The sequence below is a fragment of the Tachyglossus aculeatus genome, chromosome 17 (genome assembly GCF_015852505.1).
Source record: "Tachyglossus aculeatus isolate mTacAcu1 chromosome 17, mTacAcu1.pri, whole genome shotgun sequence".
Classification (NCBI taxonomy): Eukaryota; Metazoa; Chordata; class Mammalia; order Monotremata; family Tachyglossidae; genus Tachyglossus; species Tachyglossus aculeatus.
In genome coordinates, this window is record NC_052082.1 from 57,480,524 (window position 1) to 57,496,593 (window position 16,070).

At 53.0% G+C, this 16,070-nt stretch overlaps 3 protein-coding genes across 4 annotated transcripts in view; 1 reads left to right on the top strand and 2 right to left on the bottom strand.

Moving 5' to 3' along the window:
• The window catches only part of LRWD1 (leucine rich repeats and WD repeat domain containing 1), a 14,380-nt gene extending 13,884 nt beyond the window's left edge, over positions 1–496 (bottom strand). Inside the window, exon 1 of the mRNA XM_038759293.1 lies at positions 417–496. The gene's annotated coding sequence lies outside the window, so the exon portion shown is untranslated. The remainder of the gene's footprint in view (positions 1–416) is intronic.
• On the top strand, positions 489–5,545 carry ALKBH4 (alkB homolog 4, lysine demethylase). Its single transcript, XM_038758855.1, has 4 exons — positions 489–657; positions 734–867; positions 4,335–4,532; positions 4,647–5,545. Exons 1-4 carry the CDS (start codon positions 489–491, stop codon positions 5,199–5,201), a joined length of 1,056 nt encoding a protein of 351 aa, XP_038614783.1. The 3' UTR covers positions 5,202–5,545.
• Positions 5,546–6,564: 1,019 nt separating this feature from the next.
• ORAI2 (ORAI calcium release-activated calcium modulator 2) lies at positions 6,565–11,307 on the bottom strand. 2 transcript variants are annotated; one of them, XM_038759834.1, is made up of 2 exons: positions 11,071–11,307; positions 6,565–7,082 (listed from the first exon to the last, which is right to left on the bottom strand). In XM_038759834.1, the coding sequence occupies exons 1-2, from the start codon at positions 11,293–11,295 to the stop codon at positions 6,600–6,602; spliced, it is 708 nt and encodes a 235-aa protein (XP_038615762.1). In that variant the 5' UTR covers positions 11,296–11,307; the 3' UTR covers positions 6,565–6,599. The 2 variants fall into 2 exon arrangements, with proteins under 2 accessions (XP_038615762.1, XP_038615761.1); XM_038759833.1 differs by having other exon boundaries at positions 6,565–7,130.
• Between the last annotated feature and the right edge of the window lie 4,763 nt (positions 11,308–16,070).

Here is a 16,070-nt window from a genome sequence, read left to right on the forward strand (position 1 = left end):
CATCCCCATTTTCCAGATGAGGGAACTGAGGCCCAGAGAAGTGAAGTGGCTTGCCCAAAGTCACCCAGCTGACACTGTGAAGTCACACAGCTGAAGCCTGTGGGGGACAGCCTGATCACCTTGTAATCAATCAATCAATCGTATTTATTGAGCGCTTACTGTGTGCAGAGCACTGGACTAAGCGCTTGGGAAGTCCAAGTTGGCAACATAGGGAGACGGTCCCTACCCGACAGTGGGCTCACAGTCTAGAAGGGGGAGACAAAGAACAAAACAAAACATATTAACAAAATAAAATAAATAGAATAGATATGTACGGCGCTTGGCACAGTGCTCTGCACACAGTAAGCGCTGCATCAATGCCATCATTATTATTATTATTATTAAGGAGGAGGAGACCGCATCCGCAGGCCCGTTACCGTGGGCAACCGTGTGGTCCTTGGCACGAAGACGGCGTCCCTCAGGCCCAATCCCACGTGCCCCCGCCGCGCATGCGCGCGGCCCAACGGCTCCCGCGCGTGCGCCCCGGGGGCTCCGCTCGGACTCCAACTCCCGGCAGCCTCCGCGCCCCGCCCGGACTACAACTCCCGGCAGCCCCCGCGCCCCGCCCTGACTACAGCTCCCGGCAGCCCCCGCGCCCCGCCCGGACTACATCTCCCGGCAGCCCCCGCGCCCCCGCCCGGACTACAACTCCCGGCAGCCCCCCGCGCCCCGCCCGGACTACAACTCCCGGCAGGCCCCGCGAGGCCGTGGCTGCCCATGGAGGTGGAGGGAGCAAGGCCCGAGGCCTGCGGCTGCAAAGGGATTCGGAGCTGCTTGCTGTGCGAGCAGCGGGGCGGGGGAAGCGCCCCTAGACCCCTCCCCACAAAGGTAATAATAATAATAATAATAATGACATTTGTTCTCTATATTTGTTACTCTATTTATTTATTTATTTTACTTGTACCTATCTATTCTATTTATTTGATTTTGTTAGTATGTTTGGTTTTGTTCTCTGTCTCCCCCTTTTAGACTGTGAGCCCACTGTTGGGTAGGGACTGTCTCTAGATGTTGCCAACTTGGACTTCCCGAGCGCTTAGTACAGTGCTCTGCACACAGTAAGCGCTCAATAAATACGATTGATTGATTATACGTTGCCAACTTGTACTTCCCAAGCGCCTGGTACAGTGCTCTGCACACAGTAAGCGCTCAATAAATACGATTGATTGATTGATGTGTTAAGCGCTTACTGTGTGCAAAGCACTGTTCTAAGCGCTGGGGGGATACAATGTGATCAAAGGTACCCGAGACCGGCCAGAGAGGAAGGGGGCAGGGGGCTCCCCACCTGTCTGGACCCCCGGCCAGGGCTCTCAGCCTCTCTGGGCTGCAAAGTATATATATATATATATAGGCATTTATTAAGCGCTTACTCTGTGCAAAGCACTGTTCTAAGCGCTGGGGAGGTTACAGAGAGATCAGGGTGTCCCCTGGGGGGCTCACAGTCTTCATCCCCATTTTACGGATGAGGGAACTGAGGCCCAGAGAAGTGACTGGCCCAAAGTCACACAGCTGACAATTGGCAGAGCCGGGAATCGAACCCATGACCCCTGACTCCAAAGCCCGTGCTCTTTCCACTGAGCCACACTGCTTCTATACTATACTGCAGTATAGTATATACTATAATAGTATAGTATACTACAGTATACTATACTACTGCACAGGTAGTGTACATACATATATATATATATATATATACAGGTCTATATACGTATATATACAGGTATGTGTGTATATATACAGGTATGTATATGTATAATAGTATATAATATGTATATATGTATGTAATAGTATATACTATTATACTAGTATACTATTACACTATGATACTAGTATATGTATATTATACTATTATACTAGTATATGCTATTATACTATAGTATACTCATAATACTATGAGGGAACAGAGGCCCAGAGAATAATAATAATGATGATGATGGCATTTATTAAGCGCTGGGGAGCTTACGAGGTGATCAGGTTGTCTCACGGGGGGCTCACAGTCTTCATCCCCATTTTGCAGATGAGGGAACCGAGGCCCAGAGAATAATCATAATGATGGCATTTATTAAGCACTTACTATAGGCACAGCACTGTTCTAAGCGCCGGGGAGGTTACAAGGTGATCAGGTTGTCCCACGGGGGGCTCACAGTCTTCCTCCCCATTTTGTAGATGAGGGAACCGAGGCCCAGAGAATAATAATAATAATAATAATAATGGCATTTATTAAGCGCTTACTATGTGCAAAGCACTGTTCTGAGCGCTGGGGAGCTTACGAGGTGATCAGGTTGTCCCACGGTGGGCTCACAGTCTTCATCCCGGTTTTACAGATGAGGGAACTGAGGCCCTGAGAAGTGAAGTGACTTGCCCAAAGTCACACAGCTGGCAATTGGCAGAGCCTGGATTTGAACCCATGACCTCTGACTCCAAAGCCCGGGCTCTTTCCACTGAGCCACGCTGCTTCTCTAAGCGCTGGGATGGATACCAGCTATAATTCTATTTATATAACTATAATTCTATTTATTCTAACAGTTTTGACACCTGTCGACATGTTTTGTTTTGTTGTCTGTCTCCCCCTTCTAGACTGTGAGCCCGTGGTTGGGTAGGGACCGTCTCTCTCTGTTGCCCAATTGTATTTCCCAAGCGTCTAGGACAGTGCTCTGCACACAGTAAGCGCTCAATAAATACGATTGAATGAATGAATACACGTAATGAGTCCGTTGTTGGGTAGGGACTGTCTCTATATGTTGCCAACTTGTACTTCCCAAGCGCGTAGTGCAGTGCTCTGCACACAGTAAGCGCTCAATAAATACGATTGAATGATTGAATACAAGTAATGAGCCCGTTGTTGGGTAGGGACCGTCCCTATATGTTGCCAACTTGTACTTCCCAAGCGCTTAGTACAGTGCTCTGCACGCAGTAAGCGCTCAATCGCTTCGTGCAGTGCTCTGCACAAAGTAAGCGCTCAATAAATATGATTGAATGATTGAATACAAGTAATGAGCCCGTTGTTGGGTAGGGACCGTCTCTATATGTTGCCAACTTGTACTTCCCAAGCGCGTAGTGCAGTGCTCTGCACATAGTTAAGCGCTCAATAAATACGATTAAATAAATGAATGAAAGCAATCCGGGGACCCCGGCTAGGGCGATTGCGGCTCTCCCCCAGCGCTTAGCCTAGATAGCCTCTGAATAAAGACCCCCCATGCCCCATGATGGTGAGGAGAAAATTCTATGCAAATTCGGGGGTATATATATTTGTACGTATTTATTACTCTATTTATTTTACTTGTACATATCTATTCTATTTATTTTATTTTGTTAATATGTTTGGTTTTGCTGTCCGTCTCCCCCTTCTAGACTGTGAGCCCGCTGTTGGGTAGGGACCGTCTCTATGTGTTGCCAACTTGGACTTCCCAAGCGCTTAGTCCGGTGCTTCGCACACCGTAAGCGCTCAATAATAATAATAATAATGGCATTTATTAAGCACTTGCTATGTGCCAAGCACTGTTCTAAGTGCTGGGGAGGTTACAAGGTGAGCAGGTTGTCCCACGGGGGGGCTCACAATCTTAATCCCCGTTTTACAGATGAGGGAACTGAGGCACAGAGAAGCTAAGTGACTTGCCCACACACAGCTCAATAAATACGATTGATCAGTCTGTGACTGTGAGCCCACTGTTGGGTCGGGACTGTCTCTATATGTTGCCAACCTGGACTTCCCAAGTGCTTAGTCCAGTGCTCTGCACGCAGTAAGTGCTCAATAAATACGATTGATTGATTGATTGACGTGGGATAAATACGATTGATTGATCAGTCTGTGACTGTGAGCCCACTGTTGGGTCGGGACTGTCTCTATATGTTGCCAACTTGGACTTCCCAAGCGCTTAGTCCAGTGCTCTGCACGCAGTAAGTGCTCAATAAATACGATCGATTGATTGATTGACGTGGGATAAATACGATTGATTGATCAGTCTGTGACTGTGAGCCCACTGTTGGGTCGGGGCTGTCTCTATATGTTGCCAACTTGGACTTCCCAAGCGCTTAGTCCAGTGCTCTGCCCGCAGTAAGCGCTCAATAAATACGATCGATTGATTGATTGACGTGGGATAAATACGATTGATTGATCAGTCTGTGACTGTGAGCCCACTGTTGGGTCGGGGCTGTCTCTATATGTTGCCAACCTGGACTTCCCAAGCGCTTAGTCCAGTGCTCTGCATGCAGGAATTGCTCAATAAATATGATTGATTGATTGACGTGGGGTCACCGCCTGCCCGCGCCCCTCCTAGCCCCGGCTCTCGCCCCCGCAGACGGTAGCCCGTTTCGTCTACTGCCCGAGGACCGGACTGGCGCGGGGCGCGGAGGCCACCGAGGCGCAGGGCCGGGCCTTCCCCTTCCCGGGGGTGATCCTGCTGGAGGACTTCGTCAGCGCCGAGGAGGAGGCCCATATGGTGCGGCTCATGGACCAGGACCCCTGGAAGCCGTCCCAGTCCGGGCGGAGGAAGCAGGTGAGGGGGAGAGGGAGAGGCGGACGGGGAGCGGGGGCCCGCGGTTGGGGCACCCCCGCGGAGGGACGGGGCGGCGGGTGGGCGCGGGAGCCGACTGCCCCCTCCACCCGGCAGGACTACGGCCCCAAGGTCAACTTCCGCAAGCGGAAGCTGAAGGTGGGCGCCTTCGGCGGGCTGCCGGCCTTCAGCCGCGCGGTGGTGCGGCGGATGGGCGAGGCGTGCCCGGTCCTGGCGGGCTTCGCCCCCGTGGAGCAGTGCAACCTGGACTACGACCCCGCCCGCGGGGCCGCCATCGCCCCCCACCTGGACGACGCCTGGCTGTGGGGCGAGCGGCTGGTCAGCCTCAGCCTGCTGGCCCCCACCGTGCTCACCCTGACGTGGGCCGGGGGCCCGGGCGGCCCCGAGGGCCCGGGCGGCCCCGAGGGCCCGCCGCCCGGCGCCCGCCCCGTGGAGGTGGCCGTGGGGCTGCCCCGCCGCTCGCTGCTGGTCCTGCACGGCCCGGCCCGCCACCGCTGGCATCACGGCATCCAGCGCCGCCACGTCCAAGCCCGCCGCGTCTGCGCCACTTTCCGCGAGCTGTCGGCCGAGTTCGGGCCCGGCGGGGCGCAGGCCTCCCTGGGGCAGGCCCTGCTGGACACCGCCCTGACCTTCCGCGGGAAGCCCGTCTGACGGAAGGGCGGATGGGCCGACGGGTGAGCCGGAGCGGGGGCTTGGGTGCGGGCCCGCCCGCTCCCGGGACCAGGGCATCGACGGGGCAGGAACCCGCTCTCTGCGGCCGGGGACATCTGTGTCCAGGGCGATGCCGGGGAGAGGGACGGGGCCCCGGGCATCCCCGTGAAATAAAACCGTGACCCGTGACGAGCCCGAACCGCAACGTCAAGGCTCCCGGGAGCCCGGCCCTGCCCACGCCGGGGCCTCCTGCGGCACAGCCGGGAAAAGGAGGCCGCACTCTCCCAAGCGCTTAGTACGGTGTTCCGCACACAGTAAGCGTTCAATAAAAACAATTAAATGAATGAATGAGCTGCTCTGGTTGCTACTGGCCCCGGGCCCAGCCCACACCCTCCCAGCAGCGGCTTTCCCGCCCCGTGCTCTGCCGCCCGCGTGGGTGTCAGAGGTGTCCTGGCTGGGGGTGCGAGGGGACACGCGGGCACAAACGGGTGTGTCCTCAGTCCACCCAAGCAGGCTGGGAGCCACGGGGCAGTTGTTTTGTGAGGTACGGGTCCGGCTCAACGCTGTGCTCCCCGAAATCCTAGTTTGGCCAGAAAACTCCCACTCCCCGAGAGGTCATCCCGGTTCTGGTGGCCGCCACCGTGCAGGCCGAGGGCCGGGCCCTCCGGCTCATCCAACAACGCTCCCCTCGGGCTGCCGCTTTCCCGCACAGAGGCGGCTCCATCCCTCTCTCCGCTCTGGCGACGGCTCCCCTCCACCCAGGCCAGGCTCCGGCAGTCGGTGACCGGTGGATCCCCCAGCCCCGGCCCCAAAACCGTTTTTCCGGGTCTGGACAGCTCAAGACCGCCCATCTTGCCGCCGCCGGGCAGAATTCCGTAGAAGAGCACGATCCTAGACCCGCTTCGACACGCACGGGGCATGTCCCTGCTCCTCAGACGCTCGTGCGCGGACCTCTTTGCCCTCTGCCCTACCTGTACCTTGGAGTCCCACTCCCCCACTGGACCGGACCCTCGCAGAGGACATGGGTCTCATCTACTTCCACGCTCTCCCGAGTGCAGGAGGTGCTCAGTAGACGCCGCCGATGGACTGACGCTCCCAAAAGACGGGCCCCAGCCGACCTCATCCCTTCGCCCGACCGGGGCCTCGGGTGGTGGGGTTGGGGCCGATCCAGCGGGAGAGAAGGGAGGGAGGGGTGAATCGTGCAGCCGCCCCATCCTCCGTCGCGCCCCGGGGTCAGAGGTCGGGGGGCTCCGGCCCAGTCGGAGGCCACCCACGGTGGGCGGGAGTCCCTCGAGGCCGCCGGCCGGCCGGGGTCCCGCCCTCCCCTCCCGCGGCGAGACAGAGGACGGAGGGACGACGGGGCGGCCGCGGGCCCCGGACGGAGCGGGTTTATTCCCGTCACACCACCTGCAAGCCGCGGTCGTGGCCGTCCAGTTGCACCTTGAGCTTGTGGAGCTCCTCGATCTCCCGGTTGTGCCTCTCGGTCTTGTGCCGCACCAGCGAGCGGTAGAAGTGGACGGTGAAGACGACGAAGATGAGCCCCACGGGCACCATGATGAGGGTGGAGACCAGCGCGGCCCGCCAGCCGGCGTGGGCCCCGGCCCCCGGCCCCCGGCCCCCGGCGTCCACGGGCAGGAACTTGATCCAGCACAGGAGGACCACTTCGGCCAGGAAGAGGAGGATGCCCAGGACGGTGGAGAAGCCCCAGGCCAGCTCGATGTAGGGGTGCATGCGCTCGTGGGGGGACTCGCTGATGGAGTTGAGGTTGTGGATGTTGCTGACGGCCTCCACGTTGGGCAGGATGCAGGTGCTGATGAGGAGGGCGAACAGGTGCACGGCCACCAGCACCGTGGTGCAGGCGCTGAAAGCCACCAGCAGCGTCTGCGGGTACCGGTACTGCATCTCCAGCTGCACCTCCACCATGGCTACCTGCCGGGCACAGCGTACACGGACCCCCCGCCCGCTGCCCCCTCCGGCCCTGCCCGCCCGCCAGAGGCCACCCCTGCCCCGTGGACGCGCCCGGGAGAGGACACCAGGCAAAAACTCCTCACCCTGGGCTTCCAGGCTGTCCATCCCCTCGCCCCCTCCTTCCTCACCTCCCTTCTGTCCTTCTCCAGCCCAGCCCGCACCCTCCGCTCCTCTGCCACCGCTAATCTCCTCACCGGGCCTCGTTCTCGCCCGTCCCGCCGTCAACCCCCGACCCACGTCCTCCCCCCGGCCCGGAACGCCCTCCCTCCGCCCATCCGCCAAGCTCGCTCTCTTCCTCCCTTCAAATCCCTACTGAGAGCTCACCTCCTCCAGGAGGCCTTCCCAGACTGAGCCCCTTCCTTCCTCTCCCCCTCGTCCCCCTCTCCATGCCCCCATCTTACCTCCCTCCCTTCCCCACAGCACCTGTATATATGTATATATGTTTGTACATATTTATTACTCTATTTATTTATTTATTTATTTTATTTGTACATATCTATTCTATTTATTTTATTTTGTTAGTATGTTTGGTTTTGTTCTCTGTCTCCCCCTTTTAGACTGTGAGCCCACTGTTGGGTAGGGACTGTCTCTATACGTTGCCAATTTGTACTTCCCAAGCGCTTAGTACAGTGCTCTGCACATAGTAAGCGCTCAATAAATACGATTGATGAAATTACTCTATTTGTACATATTTATTCTACTTATTTCATTTTGTTAATATGTTTTGTTTTGTTGTCCGTCTCCCCCTTCTAGACTGTGAGCCCACTGTCGGGTAGGGACCGTCTCTAGATGCTGCCAACTTGGACTTCCCAAGCGCTTAGTCCAGTGCTCCGCACACAGTAAGCGCTCAATAAATACGATTGAATGAATGAATATGTTGCCAACTTGTTCAATTGTATCTACTGAGCGCCAACTGTGTGCAGAGCACTGTACTAAGCCCCTGGGAAACTACAATACAACAATAAACAGTGACGTTCCCTGCCCACAACGAGCTCACAGTCCACATGGATAATTCATCTTAATGTCTGCCTCCCCATCTAGAGGGTAAACTCCTGGTGGGCAGGGAACGCGTCTATCAACTCTGTTGAACTGTCCTCTCCCCAGCATTCATTCATTCAATCGTATTTACTGAGCGCTTACTGTGTGCAGAGCACTGTACTAAGCGCTTGGGAAGTACAAGTTGGCAACATCTAAAGATGGTCCCTACCCAACAGCGGGCTCACAGTCTAGAAGTACAGTGTACACTGTACACTAGTACAGGGCTCTGCACACATCATCAATCATCAATCGTATTTATTGAGTGCTTACTGTGTGCAGAGCACTGTACTAAGCGCTTGGGAAGTACAAGTTGGCAACTTATAGAGACAGTCCCTACCCAACAGTGGGCTCACAGTCTAAAAGACACAGTAAGCGCTCAGTAAATACCATCGACTGATTGAGCAGTATGGCCTAGGGGAAAGGGCGACAGGAGACCTGTATATATGTATATACGTTTGTACGTATTTATTACACTGTTTATTTTATTTGTACATGTTTATTCTATTTATTTTATTTTGTTAATATGTTTTGTTTTGTTCTCTGCCTCCCCCTTCTAGACTGTGAGCCCACTGTTGGGTAGGGACCGTCTCTAGATGTTGCCAACTTGTACTTCCCAAGCGCTTAGAACAGTGCTCTGCACACAGTAAGCGCTCAATAAATACGACAATGAATGAATGAATGAAAGGAGACCTGGAGTATGATCCCGGTCTCCGGTTATGATTCCGGTTCAGTTCAGTTGTATTTATTGAGCGCTTACTGTGTGCAGAGCACTGTACCAAGCGCTTGGGAGTACAAGTTGGCTATGAGAAGCAGCGTGGCTCAGTGGAAAGAGCCCGGGCTTTGGAGTCAGAGTTCATGGGTTCGAATCCCGGCCCCGCCACTTGTCAGCTGGGTGACTTTGGGCAAGTCCTTCACTTCTCTGGGCCTCAGTTCCTTCATCTGGAAAATGGGAATGAAGACTTTGAGCCCCCCGTGGGACAACCCGATCACCCTGTAACCTAACTCATCTGTAAAATGGGAATTAAGACTGTGAGCCCCCCGTGGGACATCCCGATCACCTTGTAACCTCCCCAGTGCTTAGAACAGTGCTTTGCACATCGCTTAATAAGTGCCATCATTATTATTATTATCCCGGATCTGCCATTTGCCTGCTGTGGGACTTTGATTTCTCCTCCACTTCCTCCTCTGTAAAATGGGGATTCAATACCTGTTCTTCCTGCGCTTAGTATGGTGCTCTGCACGCAGCAAGCACTCAATAAATACGACTGATTGATTGATTTCTCCCCCTCGTCCCCCTCTCCATCCCCCGGCCTTACCTCCTTCCCTTCCCCACAGCACCTGTATATATGGATATATGTTTGTACAGATTTATTACTCTATTTATTTATTTTACTTGTACATATCTATTCTATTTATTTTATTTTGCTAATATGTTTTGTTTTGTTCTCTGTCTCCCCCTTCTAGACTGTGAGCCCACTGCTGGGTAGGGACCGTCTCTATATGTTGCCAACTTGTACTTCCCAAGCGCATAGTACAGTGCTCTGCACACAGTAAGCGCTCAATAAATACGACTGATTGATTGATTTCTCCCCCTCTTCCCCCTCTCCATCCCCCCCGCCTTACCTCCTTCCCTTCCCCATAGCACCTGTATATATGTATATATGTTTGTACGGATTTATTACTCTCTATATTTATTTATTTTACTTGTACCTATCTATCCTATTTATTTTATTTTGTTAATATGTTTGGTTTTGTTCTCTGTCTCCCCCTTCTAGACTGTGAGCCCGCTGTTGGGTAGGGACCGTCTCTCTATGTTGCCAACTTGGACTTCCCAAGCGCTTAGTACGGTGCTCGGCACGCAGTAAGCGCTCGATAAATACGACTGATTGATTGATTGATTGATTTCTCCCCCTCCTCCCCCTCTCCATCCCCCCCAGCCTTACCTCCTTCCCTTCCCCACAGCACCTGGATATATGGATATATGTTTGTACGGATTTATTACTCTATATATTTATTCATTTCACTTGTACATATCTATTCTATTTATTTTATTTTGTTAATATGTTTTGTTTTATTCTGTGTCTCCCCCTTCTAGACTGTGAGCCCACTGCTGGGTAGGGACCGTCTCTATATGTTGCCAACTTGTACTTCCCAAGCGCTTAGTTCAGTGCTCTGCACACAGTAAGCGCTCAATAAATACGACTGATTGATTGATTGATTGATTTCTGCCCCTCCTCCCCCTCTCCATCCCCCCCGCCTTACCTCCTTCCCTTCCCCACAGCACCTGTATATATGGATATATGTTTGTACATATTTATTACTCTATTTATATTTATTTTACTTGTGCATATCTATCCTCTTTATTTTATTTTGTTAATATGTTTTGTTTTATTCTCTGTCTCCCCTTCTAGACTGGGAGCCCACTGTTGGGTAGGGACCGTCTCTCTATGTTGCCAACTTGGACTTCCCAAGCGCTTAGTCCGGTGCTCGGCACGCAGCAAGCGCTCGATAAATACGACTGATTGATTGATTGATTTCTCCCCCTCCTCCCCCTCCCCATCCCCCCCGCCTTACCTCCTTCCCTTCCCCACAGCACCTGTATACATGTATATATGTTTGCACATATTTATTACTCTATTTACCGATTGATTTATTTTACTTGTACCTATCTATTCTATTTATTTTATTTCGTTAGCATGTTTGGTTTTGTTCTCCGTCTCCCCCTTCTAGACTGTTGGGTAGGGACGGTCTCTTTATGTAGCCAACTTGGACTTCCCAAGCGCTTAGTCCGGTGCTCGGCATGGAGCAAGCGCTCAATAAATATGATGGATTGATTGATCGATCGATTGAGAGGGAGACTCACCATGGCAAATCCAGAGAGCAAGGCGGAAGTCCTGCTGGAGGCTTTGAGCTTGGCCCGGCTCAGGTAGAGTTTCCTCCACGACAGGGCCTGGACCGAGTGGTGGTTGGAGGTGACGAGTTCTAGGTAGCTGCGGCGCACCCAGTCCCGGTAATCCATGCCCTTGTGGCCCGGCTCCGAGCAGGCGGGCGTAGCCGGGTCCACGGGCACGTTCAGCTCCGCGCTCATGACGGACGCCAGCTTGGGGAAGAGGATGGAGACACGAAGAGCGGAGCTTCAGAGGGTGCGGACACCGACAGCCCTGCCTGCCTCCCTTACTACTACTACTACTAATGATGGCGTTTATTAAGCGCTTACTCTTGTGCAAAGCATTCATTCATCAATCAATCAGTCGATCGTATTTATTGAGCGCTTACTGTCTGCAGAGCGCTGGACTAAGTGCTTGGGAAGTCCAAGCTTGGAGAAGCAGCGTGGCTCAGTGGAAAGAGCCCGGGCTTTGGAGTCAGAGGGCGTGGGTTCAAATCCTGGCTCCGCCAACTGTCAGCTGGGTGACTTCGGGCGAGTCACTTCACTTCTCTGGGCCTCAGTTCCCTCAGCTGGAAAATGAGGATTAAAACTGTGAGCCCCCCGTGGGACAACCTGACCACCTTATAACCTCCCCAGCGCTTAGAACAGTGCTCTGCACATAGCGCTTAACAAATACCATCATCATTATTATTATTATTATTATTATTATTATTACAAGTTGGCAACATCTAGAGACAGTCCCTACCCAATAGTGGGCTCACAGTCTAAAAGGGGGAGACAGAAAACAAAACCAAACATACTAACAAAATAAAATAAATAGAATAGATAGGTACAAGTAAAATAAATAAATAGAGTAATAAATCTGTACAAACATATATCCATATATCCAGGTGCTGCGGGGAAGGGAAGGAGGTAAGATGGGGGGATGGAGAGGGGGACGAGGGGGAGAGGAAGGAAGCGCTTACTCTTGTGCAAAGCATTCATTCATCAATCAATCAATCAATCAATCGTATTTATTGAGCGCTTACTGTGTGCAGAAGCAGCGTGGCTCAGTGGAAAGAGCCCGGGCTTTGGAGTCAAAGGTCATGGGTTCAAATCCCGGCTCCGCCACATGTCTGCTGTGTGACCTTGGGCAAGTCACTTCACTTCTCTGAGCCTCAGTTACCTCATCTGTAAAATGGGGATTAAGACTGTGAGCCCCACGTGGGACAACCTGATCACCTTGTGTCCACCCCAGCACTTAGAACAGTGCTTTGCACATAGTAAGGGCTTAATAAATGCCATCATTATTATTATTATTATTACTAAGCGCTTGGGAAGTACAAGCTGGCAACATATACAGACGGTCCCTACCCAACAGTGGGCTCACAGTCTAGAAGGGGGAGACAGAGTACAAAACCAAACATACTAACAACATAAAATAAATAGAATAGATAGGTACAAGTAAAATAAATAAATAGAGTAATAAATATGTACAAACATATATCCATATGTACAGGTGCTGTGGGGAAGGGGAGGAGGTAAGATGGGGGAGATGGAGAGGGGGACGAGGGGGAGAGGAAGGAAGGGGCTCAGTCTGGGAAGGCCTCCTGGAGGAGGTGAGCTCTCAGTAGGGCCAATTCATTCATTCAATCGTACTTACTATGTGCAGAGCGCCGTACTAAGCGCCTGGGAATCAATCAATCAATCGTATTTATTGAGCGCTTACTGCGTGCAGAGCACTGTACTAAGCACTTGGGAAGTACAAGTTGGCAACATATAGATACGGTCCCTACCCAACAGCGGGCTCACAGTCTAGACATTCAATCGTATTTACTGAGCACTTACTGTGTGCAGAGCGCTGTACTAAGCGCTTGGGAAGTACAGGTTGGCAACATATAGAGACGGTCCCTACCCAACAGCGGGCTCACAGTCTAGAAGGGGGAGACAGGGAACAAAACAAAACATATTAACAAAATAAAATAGAGTAATAAATATGTACAAACATATATCCATATATACAGGTGCTGTGGGGAGGGGAAGGAGGTAAGGCGGGGGGGATGGAGAGGGGGAGGAGGGAGAGAAAAAGGAGGGGGTTCAGTCTGGGAAGGCCTCCTGGAGGAGGTGAGCTCTCAGTAGGGCTCTGAAGGGAGGAAGAGAGCGAGCTTGGCGGATGTGCGGAGGGACACTGTTCTAAGCGCTGGGGAGGTTACAAGGTGATCAGGTTGTCCCACAGGGGGCTCACAGTCTTAATACAGATGAGGTAACTGAGGCCCAGAGAAGTGAAGTGACTCACCCAAAGTCTCTAGCTGACAACTGGCAGAGCCGGGATTTGAACCCATGACCTCTGACTCCAAAGCCAGGGCTCTTTCCACTGAGCCACGCTGCCTCTCAATAATAGTGGCATTTGTTAAGCGCTTGCTATGTGCCAAGCACTGTTGTAGGCGCTGGGGAGGATACAAGGTGATGAGGTTGTCCCACGTGGGGCTCAGTCTTCATCCCCATTTTACAGTTGAGGGAACTGAGGCACTGAGAAGTGAAGTGACTTGCCCAAAGTCCCACAGCTGAAAAGTGGTGGAGCTGGGATTTAAACCCATGACCTTTGACTCCCAAGCCCAGGCTCTTTCCATTGAGCCATGCTGCTAGACCAGAAGCTCCTCGGGGGCAGGTCTTTGGACTCCATGGTGGTAATAATAATAATAAAATAATAATAATAATAATAATAATAGCATTTATTAAGCGCTTACTATGTGCTAAGCACTGTTCTAAGCGCTGGGGAGGTTACAAGGTGATCAGGTTGTCCCTCGTGGGGCTCACAGTCTTCATCCCCGTTTTATAGATGAGGGAACTGAGGCCCAGAGTAGAAGAATAATAATGATGGCATTTATTAAGCGCTTACTATGTGCTAAGCACTGTTCTAAGCACTGGGAAGGTTACAAGGTGATCAGGTTGTCCCTCATGGGGCTCACGGTCTTCATCCCCGTTTTATAGATGAGGGAATTGAGGCCCAGAGAATAATAATAATAATGATGGCATTTATTAAGCGCTATGTGCAAAGCACCATTCTAAGCGCTGGGGCGGTTACAAGGTGATCAGGTTGTCCCACGGGGGGCTCACAGTCTTAATCCCCATTTTACAGATGAGGTCACTGAGGCCCAGAGAAGCGAAGTGACCTGCCCAAAGTCGGAGCTGGGATTTGAACCCATGACCTCTGACTCCAAAGCACAAGCACTTTTCCACTGAGCCACGCTGCTTGTCACGGTACTCTCCCAAATGCCTAGTACGGTGCTCCTCACCCAGTAGGGACCCCCAAATACCACTAACGGACGGGGCGCCCACCCCGGGCACAGGCTCCGCGCTCCTCTGAGTGGGTGCGCTCAATAAATACGATTAAGCGCTCAATATTAAGCGCTCAATAAATACGATGGATTGATTGCGCTGGGAGATGGGTGAATTACCAGATCCCGTTTCTTCCCAAACTGAGGAGGAGCTCAATCCGAAGGCAGGAGCCCAACTGGGCCCTGTCCAGGAGCCTGGACCGTTCCATCATCAATCGTATTTATTGAGCGCTTACTGTGTGCAGAGCACTGTACTAAGCGCTTGGGAAGTACAAGTTGGCAACATATAGAGACAGTCCCTACCCAACAGTGGGCTCGCAGTCTTCCATCTTCCATCTTCCCTCCCTGGCACCCAATGCCCTCCTTGGATATACGGATTCCGGAGGGCAAGGGGACTGACCCACCTGGGCTGCGGCGGGTCCACCTCCCGGGCCTGAAACCACTACATTCATTCAATCGTATTTATTGAGCGCTTACTGTGTGCCGAGCACTGGACTGAGCGCTTGGGAAGTCCAAGTTGGCAACATATAGAGACGGTCAATCAATCAATCAATCAGTCGTATTAATTGAGCGCTTACTGTGGGCAGAGCACTGGACTAAGCGCTTGGGAAGTACAAGTTGGCAACATATAGAGACGGTCCCTACACAACAGTGGTCCTGCCCCCGTCTCGCTGCCTGTCGCCTACTAGTTTTGTTTTGTTATCTATCTCCCCCTTCTAGACCGTGAGCCCGTTGTTGGGTAGGGACCGTCACCGTTGCCCATTTGTACTTCCCAAGCGCTTAGTCCAGTGCTCTGCGCACTGTAAGCACTCAATAAATACGACTGACTGACTGAATGAATGGCCCCGGAAACCAGATGACCGTCGCAGGACAAGGCCGGGCCACGGCGGACCAGCTGGGCCCGAACGGACCGACCGCATCGCCGGATGTGAACGCCACCGGATCCGGGCTTTAGTAGGCTCCCCCCGCCTGCCCCCGCTGTGTCGGTCCCACAGAGCACGCTCCACTTCGAGGACGGGAGACCCGAGGGAAGCGGCCCAGTTAGCCGCGCCAAAACGTGAGGTGGGATGCGGCCCCCCGGCCCTGCTCCGCGATGGGGGACGGCGAGTGCGGATCTGGGGCGAGGCCTCTCCCCGTCGGTCAGTCCCGGTGTCCGGGGGGAAAGGCCCAACGCCAGCGCTGGGCACCGGGGCAGCCCGAGCGAGCGCTGATTAATCTGGGGAGCGGGGCCTCAAGGTCGCAGGCACCTTGCGGTCGCTTGGGTCCGAGCTATTAACTTTTCATTTCCACCGGCAGAGCCTTCAAGGAAAGACCAGACGGCTTAGGGTCACCGCTAATCTCCTCACTGTACCTCGTTCCTGCCTGTCCCGCCGTCGACCCCCGGCCCACGTCATCCCCCGGGCCTGGAATGCCCCCAATCCCTCTGCCCCTCCGCCAAGCTCACTCTCTTCCTCCCTTCAAGGCCCTGCTGAGAGCTCACCTCCTCCAGGAGGCCTTCCCAGACTGAGCCCCTTCCTTCCTCTCCCCCTCGTCCCCCTCTCCATCCCCCCATCTTACCTCCTTCCCTTCCCCACAGCACCTGTATATATGTATATATGGTTGTACATATTTATTACTCTATTTATTTATTTATTTTACTTGTACATTTCTATCCTATTT

Excerpts from the sequence above, each read along its gene's own strand:
- ALKBH4 (XM_038758855.1), top strand. The coding sequence starts at position 489 with ATGCGCGCGGCCCAACGGCTCCCGCGCGTGCGCCCCGGGGGCTCCGCT. Across the intron at positions 868-4,334 it reads CTAGACCCCTCCCCACAAAG|ACGGTAGCCCGTTTCGTCTA; the intron begins GTAATAATAATA and ends TCGCCCCCGCAG. Across the intron at positions 4,533-4,646 it reads AGTCCGGGCGGAGGAAGCAG|GACTACGGCCCCAAGGTCAA; the intron begins GTGAGGGGGAGA and ends TCCACCCGGCAG.
- ORAI2 (XM_038759833.1), bottom strand. The coding sequence starts at position 11,295 with ATGAGCGCGGAGCTGAACGTGCCCGTGGACCCGGCTACGCCCGCCTGC. Across the intron at positions 7,131-11,070 it reads TGCTCTCTGGATTTGCCATG|GTAGCCATGGTGGAGGTGCA; the intron begins GTGAGTCTCCCT and ends TGTGCCCGGCAG.